The sequence below is a fragment of the Agelaius tricolor genome, unplaced genomic scaffold (assembly GCF_023055355.1).
Source record: "Agelaius tricolor isolate 1412-34295 unplaced genomic scaffold, bAgeTri1.0.p SCAF_68, whole genome shotgun sequence".
Classification (NCBI taxonomy): Eukaryota; Metazoa; Chordata; class Aves; order Passeriformes; family Icteridae; genus Agelaius; species Agelaius tricolor.
In genome coordinates this window covers 1,373,011-1,400,120 of record NW_027269328.1, presented here as the reverse complement: position 1 = coordinate 1,400,120, position 27,110 = coordinate 1,373,011, and the positions used below count along the sequence as shown (strand labels likewise).

At 47.1% G+C, this 27,110-nt stretch overlaps 1 protein-coding gene and 2 long non-coding RNA genes across 5 annotated transcripts in view; 2 read left to right on the top strand and 1 right to left on the bottom strand.

Annotated features, from left to right (window-relative positions):
- TRIM35 (tripartite motif containing 35) overlaps positions 1-27,110 on the top strand; it is a 58,336-nt gene that overhangs the window by 960 nt on the left and 30,266 nt on the right. For all 3 annotated transcript variants that reach the window (XM_071417164.1, XM_071417162.1, XM_071417163.1), the window contains exons 2-7: positions 3,036-3,129; positions 5,672-5,784; positions 9,897-10,080; positions 13,092-13,229; positions 18,747-18,833; positions 23,597-23,719. In XM_071417164.1, the coding sequence (XP_071273265.1) occupies positions 3,036-3,129; positions 5,672-5,784; positions 9,897-10,080; positions 13,092-13,229; positions 18,747-18,833; positions 23,597-23,719 (739 nt within the window). The remainder of the gene's footprint in view (positions 1-3,035; positions 3,130-5,671; positions 5,785-9,896; positions 10,081-13,091; positions 13,230-18,746; positions 18,834-23,596; positions 23,720-27,110) is intronic.
- LOC139584860 (uncharacterized) lies at positions 15,579-18,730 on the top strand. Its single transcript, XR_011676856.1, has 3 exons — positions 15,579-16,725; positions 17,044-17,375; positions 17,712-18,730. It is a non-coding gene; the product is annotated as an uncharacterized lncRNA (long non-coding RNA).
- Positions 17,357-18,005, bottom strand: LOC139584862 (uncharacterized). The gene is made up of 2 exons (XR_011676861.1): positions 17,964-18,005; positions 17,357-17,706 (listed from the first exon to the last, which is right to left on the bottom strand). It is a non-coding gene; the product is annotated as an uncharacterized lncRNA (long non-coding RNA).

The following is a 27,110-nucleotide window of genomic DNA, read 5'->3' as shown; positions in this document are numbered from 1 at the left end:
GCTTGGGATCCATCCCAATCCCAATCCCAGGCTCAGGATCCAATCCCAGGGCTCCAAACCCATCCCAAACCCATCCCCAAGGCTCGGGATCTAATTCCAAACCCAATCCCAATCCCAGAGCTCAAGATCCATCCCAAACCCAATCCCAAAGGTTCAGGATCCATCCCAAACCCAATCCCAGAGCTCAGGATCCATCCTAAACCCAATCCTAGAGTCAGGATCCATCCCAATCCCAATCCCAGACTCAGGATCCATCCCAAACCAAATCCCAAAGGCTCAGGATCCATCCCAAAGGCCCAGGATCAGTCCCAATCCCAGGTTCAGGATCCATCCCAATCCCAATCCCAGAGCTCAGGACCATTCCCAGGGCTTCAAACCCATCCCAAATCCATTCCCAGGGCTCAGGATCCACCCCAAATGCTCAGGATCCATCCCAATCCCAATCCCAGAATCAGGATCCATCCCAGACGCAATCCCAGACTCAGGGTCCATCCCAAAGGCCCAGGATCCATCCCAATCCCAAACCCGGACTCAGGATCCATCCCAAACCCAATCCCAGAGCTCAGGATCCACCCCAAAGGCTCAGGATCAATCCCAATCCCAGACTCAGGATCCATCCCGAATCCCAATCCCGGACTCAGGATCCATCCCAATCCCAGACTCAGGATCCATCCCAATCCGAAACCCAGAGCTCAGGATCCATCCCAAAGGCTGAGGATCCATCCCAATCCCAATCCCAGAGCTCGGGACCATTCCCAGGGCTCCAAACCCATCCCAAATCCATTCCCAGGGCCCAGGATCCATCCCAAAGGCTGAGGATCCATCCCAAATCCCAATCCCAAGCTCAGGATCCATCCCAAATCCAATCCCAGGCTCAGGATCCATCCCAAAGGCTGAGGATCCATCCCAATCCCAATCCCAAGCTCAGGATCCATCCCAATCCGAAACCCAGAGCTCAGGATCCACCCCAAAGGCTCGGGATCCATCCCAATCCCAATCCCGAGCTCAGGATCCATCCCAAATCCAATCCCAGACTCAGGATCCATCCCAAAGGCTCAGGATCCATCCCAATCCCAGGCTCAGGATCCATCCCAAAGGCTCGGGATCCATCCCAATCCCAGGCTCAGGATCCACCCCAAAGGCTCGGGATCCATCCCAATCCCAGGCTCAGGATCCATCCCAAAGGCTCGGGATCCATCCCAATCCCAGTCCCAATCCCAGAGCTCAGGGCCATTCCCAAATCCCAGCACATTCCCACACTGGGGGCTGGGAGGGGACAAGGGCCCAGTCCCCAAAGCGGCCCCAGGCCGGGGCCTCCCCTGGATCCCAAACATTCCCAAACAATTCCTGGGCGGACGCAGGAGCTCTGGGATCCCCCTGGGAGGAGATTCCCGATCCCAGGGATCACCATTCCCAATCCCAGCCGATCCCAAAGTTCAGGACATCTCATCCCTGGGACAGTCCCGTTCCCACTTGGACAAATCCCCGTTCCCACCCCGGATCCATCCCAGGATCCTTTCCCCAAAGGATTTTCCCTGGGATCGAACTGGATCCCATGGATTCCCCGTCTGGATCGGATCCCACCAAGCTGGGGCTGGGTCAGGATCCCGCTTTTCCCGCTGTTTTCAGGGAAAATTGGGATGGAAAGCACCGCTTCCCCCCCCAGCCTGACCCACAGCGAGGTGCCCGTGGATCCCATTCCCAGCAGGAATTCCGAATTCATGGAATCTCACCTGTCAACCCCGCCGGGCTCCTCCTTCCCTTCCCGATCCCAAATCCTTTCCCGATCCCACCTGGGATTGATCCCATTGGAAGGATCCCATTGGGATCATCCCTAATCTCTTCCCTGATCCCACCTGGGATTGATCCCATTGGAAGGATCCCATTGGGATCATCCCTAATCTCTTCCCTGATCCCACCTGGGATTGATCCCACTGGAAGGATCCACCGGGGTCATCCCAAATCCCTCCCTGATCCCACCTGGGACTGATCCCACTGGAATATCCCAAGTGGGAAGGATCCCACTGGGATCATCCCAAATCCTTTCCAGATCCCATTGGAATATCCCGAGTGGGAAGGATCCCATTGGGATCATCCCAAATCCTTTCCAGATCCCATTGGAATATCCCGAGTGGGAAGGATCCCACCGGGATCATCCCAAATCCTTTCCCCATCCCAAGGAACCACCTAGAATTGATCCCTCTGGAATGTCCCAAGAGGGAAGGATCCCACTGGGATCATCCCAAACCCTTTCCCGATCCCACCTGGGATTGATCCCACTGGAATATCCCGACAGGGAAGGATCCCACTGAGATCATCCCAAACCCTTTCCCGATCCCACTGGAATGTCCTGAGTGGGAAGGATCCCACTGGGATCATCCCAAATCCTTTCCCAATCCTACCTGGGATTGATCCCAGTGGAAGGATCCCACTGGGATCATCCCAAATCCCTTCCCTGATCCCATTGGAATATCCTGAGAAGGAAGGATCCAACCAGGATCATCCCAAATCCTGTCCTGATCCCATTGGAAGGATCCAACCAGGATCATCCCAAATCCTTTCCCAAGGAAGCACCTGGGACTGATCCCACTGGAATCTCTTGAGTGGGAAGGATCCCACCGGGATCATCCCAAATCCTTTCCTGATCCCATGGGAATATCCTGAGCTGGAAGGATCCCACCAGGATCATCCCGAATCCCAAAAAAATCATCATCCCAATCCCAAATCCCCCCCAAAATTATATTAATTAAATTCACATTAATTATATCATATTACAATATATTCTATTCTATTACATTACATTATATTATAATATATTAGTTTATATTATATTGGTTTATATCGGTTTATAATTATATTATATTATATTATATTATATTATATTATATTATATTATATTATATTTATAATATTTATATATAAATTTTATACATGTTTATATCAATTAAATTAAATTACATTAATATATAAATTCTTATAAATATTCTCATTAAATACAATAAAATATTCCCAACTTTTCCCGGTTTTGCTCCCAGGGAAGCGCTTGGAGAGAAGGTGGAGCAGGAAGAGGAGGAGGAGGAGGAGGAAGAGAAGAGCAAGAGCCTGAAGCTGATCGAGGAGACCGAGAGGGTGGGGAAGGATTTGGGAATCTCCTCTTGGATTCTTTCTTATCCCTTATTTTCCTCCTTTTTTGGGCCAAAAACCGGGAGAGATGAGACAAAAAAGAAAAAGGGAGAAGAACGCCTTAGGACCGGGATTTGGGATCCAATGGGAATTTCCTCTTGGACCCCTCCTTGTTCCATGTTTTCCTTCTTGGCTTCTCCTTGATGGGACGAAAAAAATGGGAGAACGCCACCTTAGGACCGGGATTTGGGATCTTTCTGGGAATGATGGGAATTTTCTCTTGGATCCCTCCTTGTTCCTTCTGTTTTCCTTCTTGGTGTCCCCTTTGATGGGACAAAAAGCTGGGAGAGAAACTCCCCAGGAGTGGGATTTGGGATCCAATGGGAATCTCCTCTTGGATCCCTCCTTGTCCCTTATTTTCCTCTTTTTGGGGCCAAAAACTGGGAGAGAAACTCCCCAGGAGTGGGATTGGGGCTGGATCATCGGGATCCGATGGGAATCTCTTGGATCCATCCCTGTCCTTTGTTTTGATCCTTGGTGTCCCCTTGGTGGGATGAAAATCCAGGAGAAAACCTCCCCAGCACCGGAATTTGGGATCCAATGGGAATTTTCTCTTGGATCCCTCCCTCCTTGTTCCATGTTTTCCTTCTTGGTGTCCCATTGATGAGACAAAAAATAGGGAAAAACTCCCCAGGACTGGGATTTGGGATCCAATGGGAATTTTCTTTTGGATCCCTCCTTGTTCCACGTTTCCCTTCTTGGCGTCTCCTTGGTGGGACAAAAACTTGGGAGAGAAATTCAACAGGACCAGGATTTGGGATCCGATGGGAATTTCCTCTTGGATCCATCCTTATCCCATGTTTTGATCCTTGGTGTCCCATTGATGGGACAAAAAATAGGGAAAAAACTCCCCAGGAGTGGGATTTGGGATCCAATGGGAATTTCCACTTGGATCCCTTCTTATCCCTTGTTTTCCTCCTTTTTGGGCCAAAAGCCAGGAGAGAAACTCCCCAGGAGTGGGATTTGTGCTGGGAATTTCCTTGTTCCATGATCCTTCCTTGTTCCATGTTTTCCTTCTTGGTGTCCCATTGATCAGACAAAAAATAGGGAAAAAACTCCCCAGGACCGGGATTTGGGATCCGATGGGAATCTCCTCTTGGATCCCTCCTTGTTCCACGTTTTCCTTCTTGGTGTCTCCTTGGTGGGACAAAAACTTGGGAGAGAAATTCAACAGGACCAGGATTTGGGATCCGATGGGAATTTCCTCTTGGATCCAGGAGGGAATCTCCAGAGTGGGAATTTGGGCCAGATCCCTGAAATCCAACGGGAATCTCCTCTTGGATCCCTTCTCATCCCTTGTTTTCCTCCTTTTTGGGCCAAAAACCGGGAGAGGAACTCCCCAGGGACCGGGATTTGAGTGGGATCCTTGGTGCTGGGAATGGTTGGGCTTTTCCAACCTTTTATGGGGATTCTGGGATGGGATGGAATTCCTGGATGGGATTCTGGGATTGGGACTCTGGGATGGGATTATGGGATGGAATGGGATTCTGGGATGGGATTATGGGATGGGATTATGGGATGGGATGGGGTGGAATTGTGGGGTGGGATTCTGGGATGGGATGGAATTGTGGGGTGGGATTCTGGGATGGGATTATGGGATTCTGGGATGGGATTCTGTGATGGGATGGGATTCTGGGATGGGATTCTGGGATGGGATTATGAGATGGGATGGAATTGTGGGGTGGGATTATGGGATGGGATTGTGGGGTGGGATTATGGGATGGGATTAGGGGTGGGATTCCAGGATGGGATTATGGGATGGGATTCCAGGATGGGATTATGGGATGGGATTCTGGGGTGGGGTGGGATGGGATGGAATTGTGGGGTGGGATTATGGGATGAGATTATGGGATGGGATTCTGGGATGGGATGGGATTCTGGGATGGGATTCTGGGATGGGATGGAATTGTGGGGTGGGATTCTGGGATGGGATGATGGGATGGGATGATGGGATGGGATGGGATGGGATGGGATGGGATGGGATGGGATGGGATGGGATGGAATTGTGGGTTGGGATTCTGGGATGGGATTCTAGGATGGAATTGTGGGCTGGGATTATGGGATGAGATTATGGGATGGAATTGTGGGATGGGATTCTAGGATGAGAATATGGGGTGGGATTATGGGATGGGATTCTGGGATGGAATTGTGGGCTGGGATTATGGGATGGGATTCCAGGATGGGATTCCTGGATGAGATTATGGGGTGGAATTATGGAATGGGATTATGGGATGGAATTGTGGGATGGGATTCCGGGATGGGATTCTGGGATGAGATCATGGGGTGGGATTCCGGGATGGGATTCATGGAAGGGATTTAGGGGCAAAAAAAAAAAAAAAAAAAAAAGAGGATTTCGGGATCTTTTAGGGGACTGGCATTTGACCGGGATCCTTGGATCCTTGGATTCCCGCCCAGCCCAGGGACAGGGAGGATCCGGGATCGGTGCATTCCAAGCCCAGATTCCCGGGATGTCCCCTTGCCCCCTCAGGCCCTGGCCAAGCTGCTTTTCCACGGGACGCAGCTGCTGACCAGCGTCCAGGTGGAATCCGACCTCCGGGAATCGCGGCGGCGGGAGAAGGACAGGCGGGAGAAGCGCAGGAGGTGAGCGGGGCAGGAGCCGGGGATTTGGGAATTCCGCTGGATTCCCACGGGAAATTCCGGCCCGCGACAAGGTCCCGGAAATCCCACCTGGGCCAGGTGGTTTGAGGGAGTTTTACCTGGAGGTTTCCTGGAGAGGTGGAGATGGATTTTGGGAATGGGACGGAGGGATGGGAAACAGGGAATGGCTTTCCCAGTGGGAAAGGGGAGTTTGGGATGGTGGGATCCTGGGGAGGGATTCCTGGCTGGGCTGGGATTCCCAGAGAATCCCTGGCAGTGTCCAAGGAAAGGCAGGAGCACCCTGGGATGGTGGGAAGTGTCCCTGGGATGGGATTGAAGGTCCATGGATCCCATCCCAAACCATTCTGGGATTCTGGGATCAGGGACACTCAGGATCGATCCCGAGGGATTTTTATGGAATTCGGGGATGGAAAAGGGAAGGGGAGACCCTTCCTGGAGTCCTGAATTCCGAAGGAATTCCCTGGATCCCGAAATTCCATCCCAAGGAGGAATCGGGATGGGGCTGGATCCAACGCCAGGCTGGGAGAGCAGCTGGGAATGTGCAGCTGGATCAGGGGAGGATCCAGGGAATCCTTGGAGCCGCTTCCCCATCCCAAAGGGGCTCCAGGAGAGCTGGGATTGGGGCAAGGGCTGGAGGGGCAGGAGCCAGGGAATGGCTTCCAGTGGGAAAGGGGAGCTTGGGATGCTGGGATCCTGGGAAGGGATTCCTGGCTGGGCTGGGATTCCCGGAGAATCCCTGGGAGCATCCAAGAGTGGATTTGGATCACCCTGGGATCATGGGAAGTGTCCCTGGGATGGGATTGAAGGTCCATGGATCCCATCCCAAACCATCCTGGAATTCCTTCTTGGAATTCCTGAGCACATTCCAGGAAAGGCCCTGCCCATCCTGCTCTGGCAGCGCAATTTTTCCCTGCTGGGATTTTTTTTCCAAAGGTTTTTCCAGCCTCTGGGCATTCCCTGATCCTCCCATCAGGATCATTCCTGGGTGGTTCTATCCTGCTTTTCCATCAGCCCCATTCCCAGAAATTCCAGGAAACACCAAATCCACGCTCCTGGGATTTAGGGAAGGGATTCAGGGGAGGAATTCAGGGATTTAGGGAAGGGATTTAAGGAAGGAAAGGAATTCAGGGAACGGATTTAGGAAATGGATTTAGGGAAGGAAAGGGATTTTAGGGGGGGGATTTAGGGAAGGGAATTTGGGAGGGGATTTAGGGAAAGGATTTAGGGAGGGGATTCAGGGGGAAGATTTAGGAAAGGAAAGGGATTTAGGGAAGGGAGTCTAGGGAAGGGATACAAGGAAGGGATTTTGGGAAAGGATTTTAGGGAAAGGATTCATGGAAGGGATTTAGGGAAGGAAATTAATTTTAGGGAGGGGATTCAGGGAGAGGATTTAGGAAAGGGATTTAGGAAAGGGATTTAGGGAAGGGATTTTGGGAAAGGATTTAGGGAAGGAAAGGAATTCGGGTAAGGGTTTTAGGAAAGGGATTCAGGAATGGGATTTAGGAATGGGATTTAGGGAAGGGATTTAGGGAAGGAAAAGGGTTTATGGAATGGATTCATGGAAAGGATTCATGGAAGGGATTTAGGGAAGGAAAGGAATTCAGGAAAGAAAAGGGATTCAGGGAAGGGGATTTTGGGAAGGGATTCATGGAAGGGATTTAGGGAAGGGGTTTAGAGAAGGAAAAGGATTCAGGGAAGGGATTCAGGGAATGGATTTAGGAAAGGGATTTAGGTAAGTGATTTAGGGAAGGAAAGGGATTTTAGGGAGGGGATTTAGGGAAGGGATTTTGGGGAGGGATTTTAGGGAAAGGATTCATGGAAGGGATTTAGGGAAGGAAATTAATTTTAGGGAGGGGATTTAGGGAAGGGATTCAGGGAAGGAATTCAGGGAATGGATTTAGAGAAGGAAAGGGATTTAGGGAAGGGATTTAGGGAAGGAAAAGGGTTTATGGAATGGATTCATGGAAAGGATTCATGGAAGGGATTTAGGGAAGGAAATTAATTTTAGGGAAGGGATTTACGGAGAGGATTTAGGAAAGGAAAGGGATTTAGGGAAGGGATTCAGAGAAGGGATTTAGGGAAGGGATTCATGGAAAAGATTTAGGGAAGGAAAGGAATTTTAGGGAAGGGATTTAGGGAATGGATTCAGGGAAGGGAAGGGATTCAGGGAAGGAAAGGGATTTAGGGAAGGGATTTAGGGAAGAGATTCAGGGAAGGGATTCAGGGAATGGATTTAGGAAAGGGATTTGGGAAAGAGATTTAAGGAAGGAAAGGGATTTTAGGGAGGGAATCGAGGGAAGGGATTCAAGGAAGGGATTTTGGGAAAGGATTTAGGGGATGGATTTCGGGAAGGAAAGGGATTTAGGGAAGAGATTTAGGGAAGTGATTTAGGGAAGGAAAGGGATTTTAGGGAGGGGATTTAGGGAAGGGATTTTGGGAAGGGATTTTAGGGAAAGGATTCATGGAAGGGATTTAGGGAAGGAAATTAATTTTAGGGAGGGGATTTAGGGAGAGGATTTAGGAAAGGAAAGGGATTTAGGGAAGGGATTCAGAGAAGGGATTTAGGGAAGGAAAGGAATTTTAGGGAAGGGATTTAGGGAAGGGATTTAGGGAAGGAAAAGGGTTTATGGAATGGATTCATGGAAAGGATTCATGGGAGGGATTTAGGGAAGGAAATTAATTTTAGGGAGGGGATTTAGGGAGAGGATTTAGGGAAGGAAAGGGATTTAGGGAAGGGATTCAGAGAAGGGATTTAGGGAAGGGATTCATGGAAAGGATTTAGGGAAGGGAAGGAATTTTAGGGAAGGGATTTAGGGAAGGGATTCAGGGAAGGAATTCAGGGAAGAGATTGAGGGAAAAGATTTAGGGAATGGATTCAGGGAATGGATTTAGGGAAGGAAAGGGATTTAGGGAAGGGATTTAGGGAAGGAAAAGGGTTTATGGAAAGGATTCGTGGAAGGGATTTAGGGAAGGAAAGGCATTCAGGGAAGGGATTCAGGGAAGGGAAGGAATTCAGGGAAGGAAAGGGATTTAGGGAAGGGATTTAGGGAAGAGATTCAGGGAAGGGATTCAGGGAATGGATTTAGGAAAGGGATTTGGGAAAGAGATTTAAGGAAGGAAAGGGATTTTAGGGAGGGAATCGAGGGAAGGGAATCAAATAAAGGATTTAGGTAAGGGATTTAGGGAAGGGATTTAGGGAAGGAAAGGGATTTAGGGAAGAAATTTAGGGAGGGGATTTAGGGAAGAAATTTAGGGAGAAGATTTAGGAAAGGAAAGGGATTTAGGGAAGGGATTTTGGGAAGGGATTCAGGGAAGGGATTTAGGGAAGAAAAAGGATTTAGGGAATGGATTCATGGAAAGGATTCATGGAAGGGATTTAGGGAAGGAAAGGAATTCAGGGAAGGGATTTAGGAAAGGGATTCAGGGAAGGGGATTTTGGGAAGGGATTCATGGAAGGGATTCAGGGAATGGATTTAGGGAATGAATTTAGGAAAGTGTTTTAGGGAAGAGATTTAGGAAAGGGATTTTAGGGAGGGGATTTAGGGAAGGAAAGGGATTTAGGGAAGGGATTCATGGAAGGGATTTAGGGAAGGAAAGGGATTTTAGGGAAGGGATTTAGGGAATGGATTTAGGGACGGAAAGGGATTTAGGGAAGAGGTTTAGGGAAGTGATTTTAGGAAGGGACTTTGGGAAGGAAAGGAATTCAGGGAAGGGAAGGGATTCAGGAAAGGGATTCAGGGAAGGGATTCAGGGAAAGAATTCAGGGAAGGGATTCAGGGAAGGGATTCAGGAATGGGATTCAGGGAAGGAATTCAGGAATGGGATTCAGGAAAGAGATTCAGGGAAGGGATTCAGGGAAAGAATTCAGGAAAAGATTCAGGGGAGAGATTCGGGGAAGGGATTCCGGGGAGAGATTCAGGGAAGGGATTCAAGGAAGGGATTCAGGGAAGGAATTCAAGGAAGGCATTCAGGAAAGGGATTCAGGGAAGGAATTCAGGGAAGGGATTCAGGAAAGGGATTCAGGGAGGGATGAACCCCATGTGTGGATCACTCCCAGCCCTATCCCAGCTCCCTGATTCCCTGTGTTGCCTCAGGCTGGAGAAGCTGGAGGCGGACGCCGTGCACGGCACGGAGAAGTTGGAGGAGATCAACTCCAAGTGGGCCCTGGCGGGGGAGGTGAAGATCCCGCAGGAACTGTGGGAGCTGCTGGAGCAGCAGCGGGAGGAGTGCGAGCAGCTCCTGGCCGGGAAGAACCGGCTCATCCGGGAGCTCCAGGAGGTATTTGGGAATGCTCGGGGCACCCCTGGTGTGGATCCGGGGCTGGGAGAGCAGCTGGGAATGTGCAGCTGGATCAGGGGAGGATCCAGGGAATCCTTGGAGCCGCTTCCCCATCCCAAAGGGGCTCCAGGAGAGCTGGGATTGGGGCAAGGGCTGGAGGGGCAGGAGCCAGGGAATGGCTTCCAGTGGGAAAGGGGAGCTTGGGATGGTGGGATCCTGGGAAGGGATTCCTGGCTGGGCTGGGATTCCCTGAGAATCCCTGGCAGTGTCCAAGGGTGGATTTGGAGCACCCTGGGATGGTGGGAAGTGTCCCTGGGATGGGATTGAAGGTCCATGGATCCCATCCCAAACCATCCCAGAGATTTTCCCTCTAATGTCCTCTCTCCCTTTTCATTTTCAATTCTAATGGAATTTAGGATTTTTTCCCCATTTCTGGGATCAAGGACACTCAGGATCCATCCCGAGGGATTTTTATGGAATTCGGGGATGGAAAAGGGAAGGGAGACCCTTCCTGGAGGCCTGAATTCCCAGTGAAGCCCCTGGATCCTGAAATTCCTTCTCAAGGAGGGGTCGGGATGGGGCTGGATCCAATGCCAGGCTGGGAGAGCAGCTGGGAATGTGCAGCTGGATCAGGGGAGGATCCAGGGAATCCTTGGAGCCGCTTCCCCATCCCAAAGGGGCTCCAGGAGAGCTGGGATTGGGGCAAGGGCTGGAGGGGCAGGAGCCAGGGAATGGCTTCCAGTGGGAAAGGGGAGCTTGGGATGCTGGGATCCTGGGAAGGGATTCCCTGAGAATCCCTGGGAGAGTCCCAGGAGAGGTTGGATCACCCTGGGATGGTGGGGTTGGAATTGGGTGATCCTCAAGCTCCCTTCCCACCCAATCCCTGATAGTTCCGTGTCCTGCCCCTTTCCCTGAGGATTCCCCAAGGATTCCCCGAGGATCCCCGGAGGATCCCTGGAGGATTCCCTGAGGATTCACCGATGATTCCCCGAGGAGTCCCCGAGGATCCCCTAAGGATTCACTGATGATTCCCTGAGGACTCCCTGATGATTCCCCAATGATTCCCCGAGGATCCCCGAGGATTTCCCAAGGATCCCCGATGATTCCCCGAGGATTCCCCGATGATTCCCCGGGGATTCCCCGAGGATTCCCCGATGATTCCCTGAGGATTCTCCGATGATTCCCCAGGGATTCCCCAGGGATTCCCTGATGATTCCCCGACAATTCACTGAGGATTCCCTGAGGACTCCCAGATGATTCCCCGATGATTCGCTGAGGATTCCCCAAGGATTCCCTGAGGATTCCCCGATGATTCCCTGAGGATTCCCTTATGATTCCCCAATGATTCCCTGAGGATCCCCCGAGAATTCCCCGAAGTTTCCCCCAAGGATTCCCGACGATTCCCCGACGATTCCTCGATGATTCCCCCGATGATTCCCCGAGGGTTCCCCGAGGATTCCCCTGATGATTCCCCGATGATTCCCCGATGATCCCCTGATGATTCCTGATGATTCCTCGATGCTCCCCCGAGGATCCCCCAATGATTCCCCAAGGATTCCCCGAGGATCCCCGATGATTCCCCGAGGATTCCCTGATGATTCCCCAAGGATTCATTGAGGATTCACCAGGGATTCCATTAGGATTCCATTAGGATTCCATTAGGATTCCCTGAGGATTCCCTGAGGACTCCCTGGGGATTCCCCGGGGATCCCCCAATGACCCCCCAAGGATTCCCTGATGATCCACCGATGATTCCATGAGTATTCCCTGATGATTCCCCAAGTATTTTCCCTGATGATTTCCCGAGGATTCCCCAGGGATTCCCTGAGGATTCCCCGATGGTTCCCCGATGATCCCCTGACGATTCCCCGACGATTCCCCGACGATTCCCCGATGGTTCCCCGATGATTCCCCCGATGATTCCCCAATGATTCCCCGAGGATTCCCCGAAGTTCCCCCGATGGTTCCCCGATGCTCCCCCGATGATCCCCCGAGGATCCCCCAAGGATCCCCCGATGATTCCCCGATGATTCCCCCAATGATTCCCCTGAGGATCCCCTGATGATTCCCCGGGGATCCCCCGATGATTCCCCGATAATTCCCCGGATGATTCCCTGAGGATCCCCCGATGATTTCCCGATGCTCCCCCGAGGATCCCCCGATGATTCCCCGAGGATTCCTCGATGATTCCCCCGATGATTCCCCGAGGGTTCCCCGAGGATTCCCCGATGATTCCCCGACAATTCCCGATGATTCCCCGATGCTCCCCCGAGGATTCCTGATGATTCCCTGACAATTCCCCTGATGATTCCCCGAGGATTCCCCAAGGATTCCCCGATGATTCTGCGGGGATTCCCTGAGGATTCCCCAGGGATTCCATGAGGATCCACTGAGGATTCCCCGAGTATTCCCCGATGATTCCCCGAGAATTCTCTGAGTATTCCCCGATGATTCCCGGAGGATTCCCCAAGGATTCCCCAAGGATTTTCCCCGATGCTCCCCCTATGATCCCCTAATGATCCCCGATGCTCCCCCGATGATCCCCCGATGATTCCCGATGCTCCCCGATGCTCCCCGATGATCCCCTGATGATTCCCGATGATTCCCCGACGATCCCCCAACGATTCCCGATGATTCCCGATGATTCCCCGATGATCCCCCGACGATCCCCGATGATCCCCCGATGATTCCCGATGATCCCTGGATGCTCCCCCGATGATTCCCGATGATCCCTGGATGCTCCCCCGATGATTCCCGATGATCCCCCGACGATTCCCAAGGATCCCCCGATGCTCCCCGATGATTCCCTGATGCTCCCCCGACGATTCCCGAGGATTCCCCTATGATCCCCCGAGGATTCCTGATGATCCCCCGCTGATTCCCGATGCTCCCCCATGCTCCCCCGATGCTCCCCCGATGCTCCCCCGATGCTCCCCTGCTGATTCCCGCTGATTCCCGCTGATTCCCGCTGATTCCCGCTGACGGCAGCCCCCGTTTCCCTGGATTCCCAGGAGCTGAGGGCCCGGGACGAGCGCTACGAGCAGGCGCTGCGGGAGCAGGCGGAGGCCGTCCGGGTGCTCCTGGAAAGGATGGAGGAGCAGACCCGGGACACGCTCCGGTCCTACCGGCACCACCTCCGGCGCATCGAGGTACGCAGATCCCGGGGAAAACGGGGAAAACGTCGGGAAAATCGGGAAAATCGGGAAAATCGGGAAAATCGGGAAAATCGCTTCGTTTTCCGCATTTTCGGGAAAATCAGTCCACAAACACCGGAGGTTTATGGCCAAAAAGGGAACAGGAGTCTTCTTTTTGCTTTGTTCTTTGATATATTTTATATATTCTTTAAATATTTATTTATATAAATTCTTTTATATATTTTATAAATTTGCTTTATATATATATATATAAATTCTTTTCTATATTTTATATAATTGCTTTAAATATATATATAAACAATTCTTTTATATATTTTATAGATTTGTTTTATATATATATAAATAAATTCTTTGATATATTTTATATAATTGCTTTATATATATATATAAATTCTTTTATATATTTTATATAATTGCTTTATATATATATAAATAAATTCTTTTATATATTTTATATAATTGCTTTAAATATATATATAAACAATTCTTTTATATATTTTATAGATTTGCTTTATATATATATAAATTCTTTCATATATTTTGTATATTTGCTTTATATATATATAAAATCTTTTATATATTTTATATAATTGCTTTAAATATATATAAAAACAATTATTTTATATATTTTATAGATTTGCTTTATATATATATATAAATTCTTTTATATATTTTGTAGATTTGCTTTATATATATATAGAAATTCTTTGATATATTTTATAAATTTGCTTTATATATATAAATTCTTTGATATATTTATAGATTTGCTTTATATATATAAATAATTTCTTTGATATATTTTATAGATTTGCTTTATATATATATAAATTCTGTTTTATATGTTATAAATTTTCTTTATATATGTACATACAAATTCTTTTATATATAAATTCTTTTATACATTTTACATCTTTGCTTTATATATATAAATTCTTTGATCTATTTTATAGATTTGCTTTATATATATATTCTTTTCTATATTTTATGGATTTTCTTTATATATAAAAATTCTTTTATCTATTTTATAGATTTGCTTTATATATATAAATTCTCTTTTATATTTTATAAATTTGCTTTATATATGTATATATAAATTCTTTTATATATAAATTCTTTGATAGATTTTATAGATTTGCTTTTTATATATTCATTTATATATTTTATATATTTTATAGATTTGCTTTCTATAAAATATATAAAAAAAATTTATATATTTGCTTTATATATATATATAAATTCTGTTTAAGAATTTATATATATTTGCTTTATATATATAAATTCTGTTTTATATTTTATAAATTTGCTTTATATATGTATATATAAATTCTTTTCTATATAAATTCTTTGATATATTTTATAGATTTGCTTTATATATATACAAAAATTCTTTGATAGATTTTATAGATTTGCTTTATATATATTCTTTTATCTATTTTATAGATTTGCTTTCTATAAAATATAGAAAAGAATTTATATATATGTATTTGCTTTATATATATAAATTCTGTTTTATATTTTATAAATTTGCTTTATATATGTATATATAAATTCTTTTATACATTAATTTTTTTATATATTTTATAGATTTGCTTTTTATATATATAAATTCTTTTCTATATTTTATATCTTTGCTTTATACATATATATAAAAATTCTTTTATTTCTTTTATAGATTTGCTTTATATATATGTATAAACTTTTTTCTATATTTTATAGATTTTCTTTATATATAAAAATTCTTTTATATATTTTATAGATTTGCTTTATATATATAAATTCTGTTTTATATTTTATAAATTTGCTTTATATATGTATATATAAATTCTTTTCTATATAAATTCTTTGATATATTTTATAGATTTGCTTTATGTATATATGTATAAATTCTTTTATACATTTTTATATATATTTTCTTTATATATATTCTTTATATATATTTATTTATTATTCTTTATATATATATTCTATATATATATATTCTATATATATATATATTCTTTTATATATTTTATATATATTCTTTTATATATTTTATAGATTTGCTTTATATATATCTATAAATTCTTTTATATATTTTATAGATTTGCTTTATATATATATTCTTTTATATATTTTATAGATTTGCTTTATACATATACAAAAATTCTTTTACATATTTTATAGATTTGCTTTATATATATATAAATTCTGTTTTATATTTCTAAAATTTGCTTTATATATGCATATATAAATTCTTTTATATATAAATTCTTTTACATATTTTATAGATTTGCTTTATATATATAAATTCTCTTTTTTATTTTTAAAATTTGCTTTATATATGCATGTATAAATTCTTTTATATATAAATTCTTTTACATATTTTATAGATTTGCTTTATATATATATAAATAAATTCTTTTATACATTTTATAGATTTCCTTTATTGCAATAGAGGCAGAGGCCATGGGGCATTCCCCTGGGATCTCTCCAATTTTTGGAGGATGCAGCCTCCATTTTATCCCAATTTCCTTTCCTTTTTATCCCCATTTCCTTCCCTTTTTATCCCCATTTCCTTCCCTTTTTATCCCCATTTCCTTCCCTTTTTATCCCCAACTTCCTTCCCTTTTTATCCCAATTTCCTTCCCTTTTTATCCCCATTTCCTTCCCTTTTTATCCCCATTTCCTTCCCTTTTTATCCCCATTTCCTTCCCTTTTTATCCCCATTTCCTTCCCTTTTTATCCCCATTTCCTTCCCTTTTTATTCCAATTTCCTTCCCTTTTTATCCCCATTTCCTTCCCTTTTTATCCCCAATTTCCTTCCCTTTTAATCCCCATTTCCTTCCCTTTTAATCCCCAATTTCCTTCCCTTTTTATCGCAATTTCCTTCTCTTTTTATCCCAATTTCCTTCTCTTTTTATCCCAATTTCCTTCCCTTTTTATCCCAATTTCCTTCTCTTTTTATCCCAATTTCCTTCTCTTTTTATCCCAATTTCCTTCCCTTTTTATCCCAATTTCCTTCCCTTTTTATCCCAATTTCCTTCCCTTTTTATCCCCATTTCCTTCCCTTTTTATTCCCATTTCCTTCCCTTTTTATCCCCATTTCCCAGCTGCATTTTCCTTCTCTCTTTCCCCATTTCTGAGGTACTTGGGAGGTTCAGATTCCCAAAACTCCTGATCCCAAAAATCTTCCCTCTAATGTCCTCTCTCCCTTTTCATTTTTAATTCTTACAAAATTTCGGATTTTTCCCCCCATTTCTGAGGTACTTGAGAGGTTCAGACTTCCCAAAACTCCCGAGATTTTCCCTCTAATGTCCAACCCTCCCTTTTCATTTTCAATTCTTACAAAATTTAGGAATTTTTTTCCCCATTTCTGAGGTTCAGACTCCCCAAAATTCCTGATCCCAAAGATTTTCCCTCTAATGTCCAACCCTCCCTTTTCATTTTTAATTCTTACAAAATTTGGGATTTTTTTCCCCATTTCACCATTTCCCCATTCCACCCTGCCCTGGTTCAGAATCCCCAAAACTCCTGATCCCAGAGATTTTCCCTCTAATGTCCAACCCTCCCCTTTTAATTTTTAATTCTTATGAAATTTAGGAGTTTTTCCCCAAAACTCCTCATCCCAAAGATTTTCCCTCTAATGTCCTCTCTCCCTTTTCATTTTTAATTCTTATGGAATTTAGGATTTTTTTTCCTATTTCTGAGGTACTTGAGAGGTTCAGACTTCCCAAAACTCCTGATCCCAAAGATTTTCCCTCTAATATAAACCCCTCCCTTTTCATTTTTAATTTTTACAGAATTTAGGGCTTTTTTCCCCATTTCTGAGGTACAGACTCCCCAAAACTCCTGATCCCAAAGATTCCCCTCTAATGTCCAACCCTCCCTTTTCATTTTCAATTCTTATGGAATTTTGGGGTTTTTTTCCTCATTTCTGCAGTACAGACTCCCCAAAACTCCTGATCCCAAAGATTTTCCCTCTAATGTCCAACCTTCCTTTTTCATTTTCAATTCTTACAAAATTTAGGATTTTTTTCCCCATTTCTGAGTTACTTGAGAGGTTCAGACTCCCCAAAACTCCCAAGATTTTCCCTCTAATTTCCTCTCTCCCTTTTCATTTTTAATTCTTATGAAATTTCAGATTTTTCCCCCATTTCTGAGGTACTTGAGAGGTTCAGACTTCCCAAAACTCCCCAGATTTTCCCTCTAATGTCCAACCCTCCCTTTTCATTTTCAATTCTTATGGAATTTTGGGGTTTTTTTCCTCATTTCTGCAGTACAGACTCCCCAAAACGCCTGATCCCAGAGATTTTCCCTCTAATGTCCAACCCTCCCTTTTCATTTTTACTTCTTACAGAATTTAGGGCTTTTTTCCCCATTTCTGAGGTATAGACTCCCCAAAACTCCTGATCCCAAAGATTTTCCCTGTAATGTCCAACCCTCCCCTTTTCATTTTCAATTCTTACGAAATTTGGGATTTTTTTCCCCATTTCTGAGGTACAGACTCCCCAAAACTCCTGATCCCAAAGATTTTCCCTCTAATGTCCTCTCTCCCTTTTAATTTTTAATTCTTATGAAATTTAGGAATTTTTTCCCCCATTTCTGAGGTACTTGAGAGGTTCAGGCTTCCCAAAACTCCCGAGATTTTCCCTCTAATGTCCAACCCTCCCTTTTCATTTTTAATTTTTACAGAATTTTGGATTTTTTCCCCATTTCTGGGGTACTTGAGAGGTTCAGACTCCCCAAAACTCCTGATCCCAAAGATTTTCCCTCTAATGTCCAACCCTCCCTTTTCATTTTTAATTTTTACAGAATTTAGGGCTTTTTTCCCCATTTCTGAGGTACAGACTCCCCAAAATGCCTGATCCCAGAGATTTTCCCTCTAATGTCCAACCCTCCCTTTTCATTTTCAATTCTTACAATATTTTGGATTTTTCCCCCATTTCTGAGGTACTTGAGACTTTCAGACTTCCCAAAACTCCTGATCCCAAAGATTTTCCCTCTAATGTCCAACCCTCCCTTTTAATTTTTAATTTTTACTGAATTTTGGGGTTTTTTCTCCCGAGTGTTTCTTTCATCTTTCAATGTCTAATTTCATTTATCAGCAAACCCCAAAGTTTATTTGAAAAATCAAATATTTTTTTTCCCACCCATCAATCAGTGGAACCCTTCCCATTGTTTCTTTCATCTTTCGATGTTTAATTTATCAGCAAACCCCAAAGTTTATTTGTAAAATCAAATTATTTTTTTTTCCCCACCCATCAATCAGTGGAATCCTTCCCATTTTTTCCTTTATCTCCCAGTGCTGGTTTTATCTCCCTGCCGACCCATGGAATTGTTTGGAATCACCAAATCTGTTCTTCTCGGGATCTTTTTGGGGAGGGAAAAAAAAACCCCAAAGAACTCGGAGCCGTGGGTGGAATTTGGGTGGGTGAGGTTGGAATCCGGAGTTTTGAGAGGGGTCGGGAACGACTTTGGGAACTGTTCCCACTCCCCCGAGATCCCAGTGTGAAATTCCCAATTTTTCGGCAGAAAGCGTTCGAGGAGGAGCGGCGGGAGATGCTGGTGAGCAACCGGGAAAGGTGGAACGAGGCCATGCGGGCCCACAACGAGCAGGAGGTGAATCCCGTGGGAGATTCTTGGGATCCTGGGAATCGCTGAGGGTGGGAAAGGCCCCTCTGGGATCACCGAGTCCAACCATTCCCATAAACCCCCCTAAAATCGCCAAATCCACGTGGATTTCAATCCCACTGGGAACGGGGACTCCACCCTGCCCTGGGCAGCTCTTCCAGGGCTGGAAAACCCATTCCAGGTGGGAATTGTTCCCAGTTTCCAGGTAAACCTCCCTTGACGCTTTCCCGCTCATCCCATGGGGGTTGAGGCCGATCCCACCTGGCTCCGACTTTTCTGGGAATTCCAGAGTGGGAAAGGTCCCTCTGGGATCGCCAAGTCCAACCATTCCCAGCCCCTAAAATCACCAAATCCACGTGGATTTCAATCCCACCGGGAATGGGGACTCCACCCTGCCCTGGGCAGCTCTTCCAGGGCTGGAAAACCCATTCCAGGTGGGAATTGTTCCCAATTTCCAGCTAAACCTTCCCTGGCGCTTTCCCACTTATCCCTTAGGGAATTCCAGAGTGGGAAAGGTCCCTCTGGGATCGCTGAGTCCAAACATTCCCATAAACCCCCCCAAAATTGCCAAATCCACGTGGATTTCAATCCCGCCAGGAATGGGGACTCCACCCTGCCCTGGGCAGCTCTTCCAGGACTGGAAAACCCATTCCAGGTGGGAATTGTTCCCAGTTTCCAGCTAAACCTCCCCTGGCACTTTCCCGCTCATCCCATGGGAGTGGAGGCCGATCCCACCTGGCTCCGACTTTTCTGGGAATTCCAGAGTGGGAAAGGTCCCTCTGGGATCGCCAAGTCCAACCATTCCCAGCCCCTAAAATCACCAAATCCACGTGGATTTCAATCCCACCGGGAATGGGGACTCCACCCTGCCCTGGGCAGCTCTTCCAGGGCTGGAAAACCCATTCCAGGTGGGAATTGTTCCCAGTTTCCAGGTAAACCTCCCTTGACGCTTTCCCGCTCATCCCATGGGAGTGGAGGCCGATCCCACCTGGGATCAGAATTTTTCCAGGAATTCCAGAGTGGGAAAGGTCCCTCTGGGATCGCCAAGTCCAACCATTCCCAGCCCCAAAATCACTAAATCTGTGTGGATTTCAATCCCGCAGGGAATGGGGACTCCACCCTGCCCTGGGCAGCTCTTCCAGGGCTGGAAAACCCATTCCAGGTGGGAATTGTTCCCAATTTCCAGCTAAACCTTCCCTGGCGCTTTCCCACTTATCCCTTAGGGAATTCCAGAGTGGGAAAGGTCCCTCTGGGATCGCCGAGTCCAACCATTCCCACAACTCCCCTAAAATCACCAAATCCGTGTGGATTGCAATCCCACTGGGAATGGGGACTCCACCCTGCCCTGGGCAGCCCTTCCAGTGCTGGAAAATCCATTCCAGGTGGGAATTGTTCCCAATTTCCAGCTAAACCTCCCCTGGTGCTTTCCCTCTTATCCTGTGGGAGGTGAGGCCAATCCCACCTGGCTCCAGCTTTTCCAGGAATTCCAGAGTGAGAAAGGTCCCTCTGGGATCACCGAGTCCAACCATTCCCAGCCCCTAAAATCGCCAAATCCGCATGGATTTCAATCCCACCAGGAATGGGGAGACTCCACCCTGCCCTGGGCAGCTCTTCCAGGGCTGGAAAACCCATTCCAGGTGGGAATTGTTCCCAATTTCCAGGTAAACCTCCCTTGGTGCTTTCCCGCTCATCCTATGGAAGTGGAGGCCGATCCCACCTGGGATCAGAATTTTTCCAGGAATTCCAGAGTGGGAAAGGCCCCTCTGGGATCGCCGAGTCCAACCATTCCCAGCCCTAAAATCACCAAATCCACGTGGATTTCAATCCCGCCGGGAATGGGGACTCCACCCTGCCCTGGGCAGCTCTTCCAGGGCTGGAAAACCCATTCCAGGTGGGAATTGTTCCCAATTTCCAGCTAAACCTTCCCTGGCACTTTCCCACTTATCCCTTGGAAGTGGAGGCCGATCCCACCTGGCTCCGACTTTTCTGGGAATTCCAGAGTGGGAAAGGCCCCTCTGGAGCCTCCTGCTCTCCAGGCTGAGACCATTTTTTCCCAGCTCCATCAGCTGCTCCCGGGGCTCCAGCCCCGTTCCCAATCCATTCCCTTCCCTGGACACGCCCCACATTCCAGCCATTCCGTGCTCCGGCATCTGGGAATGCCGGGAAGGCAGCGTGCAGGGGCTGGGGGGATTGGGATTGGGATTGGGATTGGGATTGGGATTGGGATTGGGATTGGGATTGGGATTGGGATTTGGATTGGGGTGGTGGGAACAGGCTGGGATCAGGATGGAGGAGGTGGAATGGGATTGGATGAGGGTGGAGGAGATTGGATGGAGTTGGATGATGTTGGATGGGGTTGGATAAGGTTGGATGGGGTTGGGAGATGAGGTTGGATGGGGTTGGATGAGACTGGATGAGATTGGAGGACGTTGGAGGAGGTTGGATAAGACTGTAGGAGGTGGGATGGGGTGGGATGAGGTTGGAGGAGGTTGGAGAACATTGGAGGAGGTTGGGTGAGGTTGGAAGAGGCTGAATGAGGTGGGATGGTCTTGGATGAGGTTGGATGGGCTTGGAGTGAGTTTGGATGATATGGAATGAGGTTGGAGGAGGTTGGAGGAGGTTGGATAGGGTTGGATGTGGTGGGAGGAGCTTGGATGATGAGGTTGGATGAGATGGGATGGGGTTGGATGAGGTTGGATGAGATGGGATGGGGTTGGATGAGGTTGGAGGAGGCTGGATGAGATTGGATAAGGTTGGATGAGTTTGGATAATATGGAATGAGGTTGGACGAGGTGGGAGGCGGTGGGATGAGGTTGGAGGAGGTTGGATGGGGTTGAATGAGACGGGATGGGGTTGGGTGAGGTGGGATGGGGTTGGGTGAGGTTGGATGAGATTGGATGGGATTGCATGAGGATGGATGAAGTGGGATGAGGTTGGATGAGAATGGGCTGGGATGGATGAGGTTGGATGAGGTTGGAGGAGATTGGAAGAGTTTGGATGAGGTTGGAGGAGGTTGGATGAGGTTGGAAGAGTTTGGAGGAGGTTGGATGAGGTTGGAGGAGGTTGGATGAGGTTGGAGGAGGTTGGATGAGGTTGGATGAGGTTGGAAGAGGTGGGAGGAGGTCGGATGAGCCTGTATGACCTGGGGTGAGATGGGATGAGGTTGGAGGACGTTGGATGTGCTGGAATGAGGTGAGATGGGGTTGGATGAGCCTGGATGAGGTGGAATGAGGTTGGAAGAGGTTGGATGATGTGGGATAAGGTTGGAGGAGTCTGGATGAGGTTGGAGGAGGTTGGATGGAGTTGGAGGAGGTTGGAGGAGGTTGGATGAGCTGGAATTAGGCGGGAAGGGGTGGGATGGAGTTGGATGAGGATGGAATGAGGTTGGATGGCTTGGTATAAGGTTGGAGGAGGTGGGATGGGGTTGGAAGAGGTTGGATGAGCTGGAATGACCTGGGATGAGGTGGGAGGTAGGAACAGGTTGGATGAGGCTCAATGAGGTTGGATGAGGCTGGATGAGCTTGGACGAGGTGGAATGAGGTTGGATGAGCTTGGAGGAGGTGGAATGAGGTTGGATGAGGTTGGCTGTGGTGGGAGGAGGTTGGATGAGGTTGGATGTGTTGGGATTAGTTTGAATGATGAGGATGGATGAGATTGGATGGGGTTGGATGGGGTTGGATGAGGATGGAATGAGATTGGATGACGTGGGATAAGGCTGGAGGAGTTTGGATGAGGTTGGAGGAGGTGAGATGAGCTGGAATGACCTGGGATGAGGTGGGATGAGGTTGGATGAGATTGGATGAGGTTGGAGGAGGTTGGATGAGGTTGGAGGAGGTTGGATGAGGTTGGATGTGGTGGGTTTAGTTTGAATGATGAGGCTGGATGAGGATGGATGAGATTGGATGGGGTTGGATGGGGTTGGGATGAGGTTGGATGAGGATGGAATGAGGTTGGAGGAGATGGGATGAGGTTGGATGAGCTGGAATGACCTGGGATGAGGTGGGATGAGGTTGGATGAAATTGGATGAGGTGGGATGAGGTTGGAGGAGTCTGGATGAGGTTGGATGAGGCTGGATGAGCTTGGAGGAGGTGGAATGAGGTTGGATGAGGTTGGCTGTGGTGGGTTTAGTTTGAATGATGAGGCTGGATGAGGATGGATGAGATTGGATGGGGTTGGATGGGGTTGGGATGAGGTTGGATGAGGATGGAATGAGATTGGATGACTTGGGATAAGGTTGGAGGAGGTGGGATGAGGTTGGAGGAGGTGGGATGAGGTTGGGATGAGGTTTGATTATATGGGAAGAGGTTGGATGAGGTTGGAGGAGGTGGGATGAGGTGGGATAAGCTGGAATGAGGTTGGAGGAGGTGGGATGAGGTTGGGATGAGGTTAGATTATATGGGATGAGGTTGGGATGAGGTTGGATTATATGGGATGAGGTTGGGATGAGATTGGATTATATGGGATGAGGTTGGGATGAGGTTGGATTATATGGGATGAGGTTGGGATGAGATTGGATTATATGGGATGAGGTTGGAGGATGTTGGATGAGGTTAGATTATATGGGATGAGGTTGGAGGATGTTGGATGAGGTGGGACGTGGTGGGATGAGGTTGGGATGAGGTTAGATTATATGGGATGAGGTTGGATGAGGTGGGATGAGGTTGGGATGAGGTTGGATTATATGGGATGAGGTGGGATGAGGTTGGAGGAGGTGGGACGTGGTGGGATGAGGCTCTCCTTGTTCCCGCAGCTGGAATTCCTGCGGAAGCAGATGGACAAGGCGCTGGATTTCGAGCGGCAGCTGAACGAGCTGCAGGATGCGAGCGTGGAGATCCACGACAACCTGAAATCCCAGCTGGAGCAGGACGTGGAGGTACCGGGAAAGGCCCCGGATCACGGGATCACCACTGGGAATGCTGGAATGGTTTGGGTGGGAAGGGACCTCAGATCCCATCGCATTCCAGCCCCGACACCTCCAACATCCCAGGGTGATCCAAATCCACCCTGGACGCTGCCAGGGATTCTCTGGGAATCCCAGCCCAGCCAGGAATCCCTTCCCAGGATCCCACCATCCCAAGCTCCCCTTTCCCACTGGAAGCCATTCCCTGGCTCCTGCCCCTCCAGCCCTTGCCCCAATCCCAGCTCTCCTGGAGCCCCTTGGGGATGGGGAAGCGGCTCCAAGGATTCCCTGGATCCTCCCCTGATCCAGCTGCGCATTCCCAGCTGCTCTCCCAGCCTGGCGTTGGATCCAGCCCCATCCCAACTCCTCCTTGAGAAGGAATTTTGGGATCCAGGGAATTCCTTGGGAATTCAGGACTCCAGGAAGGGTCTCCCTTCCCTTTTCCATCCCCAAATTCCATAAAAATCCCTCGGGATGGATCCTGAGTGTCCTTGATCCCAGAAATGGGGAAAAAATCCTAAATTCCATTAGAATTGAAAATGAAAAGGGAGAGAGGACATTAGAGGGAAAATCTCTGGGATGGTTTGGGATGGGATCCAGGGACCTTCAATCCCATCCCAGGGACACCTCCCACCATCCCAGGGTGATCCAAATCCACCCTTGGACGCTCCCAGGGATTCTCTGGGAATCCCAGCCCAGCCAGGAATCCCTTCCCAGGATCCCAGCATCCCAAGCTCCCCTTTCCCATGGAATTACTTCCATTCCCAGCTCTCCCAGCCCTGCCATTGGATCCAGCCCCATCCCGATTCCTCCTTGAGAAGGAATTTTTGGATCCAGGGATTTCACTGGGAATTGGGGACTCCAGGAAGGGTCTCCCTTCCCTTTTCCATCCCTGAATTCCATAAAAATCCCTCGGGATGGATCCTGAGTGTCCTTGATCCCAGAATCCCAGGATGGTTTGGGATGGGATCCATGGACCTTCAATCCCATGATCCCAGGGACACTTCCCACCATCCCAGGGTGCTCCAAATCCACCCTTGGACGCTCCCAGGGATTCTCTGGGAATTCCAGCCCAGCCAGGAATCCCTTCCCAGGATCCCAGCATCCCAAGCTCCCCTTTCCCACTGGAAGCCATTCCCTGGCTCCTGCCCCTCCATCCTTCATCCCAAATCCCCAATCCCAGCTCTCCTTTCCCTCTGGAAAAGGCTCCAAGGATTCCCTGGATCCTTTCCCGATCCAGCTGCACATTCCCAGCTGCTCTCCCAGCCCTGCTGCATTCCCTGGCCTCGCTCCAGCAGCTCCACACCCCCAGTTCCCGATAACTGGGAAGCGTGGGATGTTCCCGGGTGTTTTGGGGTGGGAACAGCTCCGTGCTGGAGCTCAGCATTCCCAGGGATTGCCGTGGGGCCGTTGGAAAGACGGGAAAACGTTGGGAAAACAACCTGGAGCTGTGGCTGGGGGGAGGCTCCGGAGATAATTTTCCCTCCTGGTGTTCCACAACTTTATCCTGGTTTTTGGAGCAGCCTTGGGAACGGGGATAATAACAGAGAAATCCCACAGGCTGTTCCGGGGAAAGTTTTCCGCAGGATTTGAGGAATGTTTGAGGAATATTAATCCCAACAAAACTCAGAATTCCCTAAGGAAGAGGATTGGGAATTCTCCGTGCCTGCTGCAGGTGGAAAAAAAAAAAACAAAACCAAACAAAAACCTGGAAGCAAAAATTGGAGCTGGGATTTAGGGTGGGAATTCCAAGCTGGGAGAGCCTGGGAGTGGGAAGGGCTTCCCTGATGGTTTTTTTGGGATTTGCCTTTGGATTTCTGCCTCAGGTGGGATTTTTGGGAATTAACCCCTGGATCGTGGCTTTCCTCCATCCTCTGGAGAGGGAAAAAATTCCCTTGGCCCTGCTGGGATTTAATTCCAGCTTTTTTTGTGTGTTGTTTTTTTCCTGGGGAATCCAAACCCTTCTGGGAATTTCCCTGGCTTTTCCCTAAACTCCGGGCTTGTCTTTGTGGTTTTGGTTTTTTTCCCATGGAATTTCCATGGAATTCTTTGTGAATTTATTTTTATTCCCCTCCATGGAATTCCAGTACCTGGAGAGGAAACTGGGTCAGATGAAGGGGTTGCTTTTGTGGGTTTGTCTTTGTGGGTTTTTTTCCCATGGAATTTCCATGGAATTCTTTGTGGGTTTTTTCCCCATGGAATTTCCATGGAAATCCATGGAATCCTTTGTGAATTTACTTTCATTCCCCATGGAATTCCAGTACGTGGAGAGGAAACTCCAGGTTGCTTTTGTGGGTTTGTCTTTATGATGTTTTTCCTCATGGAATTTCCATGGAATTCTTTGTGGGTTTTTTTCCCATGGAATTTCCATGGAATTCTTTGTGGGTTTTTTCCCCATGGAATTTCCATGGAAATCCATGGAATTTCCATGGAATTCTTTGTGAATTTATTTTTATTCTCCTGGAATTCCAGCACCTGTAGAGGAAACTCCAGGTTGCTTTTGTGGGTTTGTTTTTGTGGGTTTGTCTTTGTGATTTTTTTCCCATGGAATTTACATGGAATTCTTTTGGGTTTTTTCCTCCATGGAATTTCCATGGAATTCTCTGTGATTTTTTTTTGTTTTCCTTCCCCTCCCTCCCCGGAATTCCAGCACCTGGAGAGGAAACTCCAGGTTGCTTTTGTGGGTTTGTCTTTGTGATTTTTTTTCTCATGGAATTTTCATGGAATTCTTTGTGATTTTTTGGGTTTTTTTCCCCCTCCATGGAATTCCAGCACCTGGAGAGGAAACTGGGTCAGATGAAGGGGTTGCTTTTGTGGGTTTGTCTTTGTGGGTTTTTTTCCTCATGGAATTTCCATGGAATTCTTTGTGGGTTTTTCCTCATGGAATTTCCATGGAATTCTTTGACATTTTTTTTCCCCCGCTCCACGGAATTCCAGTACCTGGAGAGGAAACTCCAGGTTGCTTTTGTGGGTTTGTCTTTGTGATTTTTTTTTCTCATGGAATTTTCATGGAATTCTTTGTGATTTTTTGGGTTTTTTTCCCCCTCCATGGAATTCCAGTACCTGGAGAGGAAACTGGGTCAGATGAAGGGGTTGCTTTTGTGGGTTTGTCTTTGTGGGTTTTTTTCCTCATGGAATTTCCATGGAATTCTTTGTGGGTTTTTCCTCATGGAATTTCCGTGGAATTCTCTGTGATTTTTTTTGTTTTTCTTCCCTCCCTCCCCGGAATTCCAGCACCTGGAGAGGAAACTCCAGGTTGCTTTTGTGGGTTTGTCTTTGTGATTTTTTTTCTCATGGAATTTCCATGGAATTCTTTGTGAATTTATTTTTTATTCCCCATGGAATTCCAGTACCTGGAGAGGAA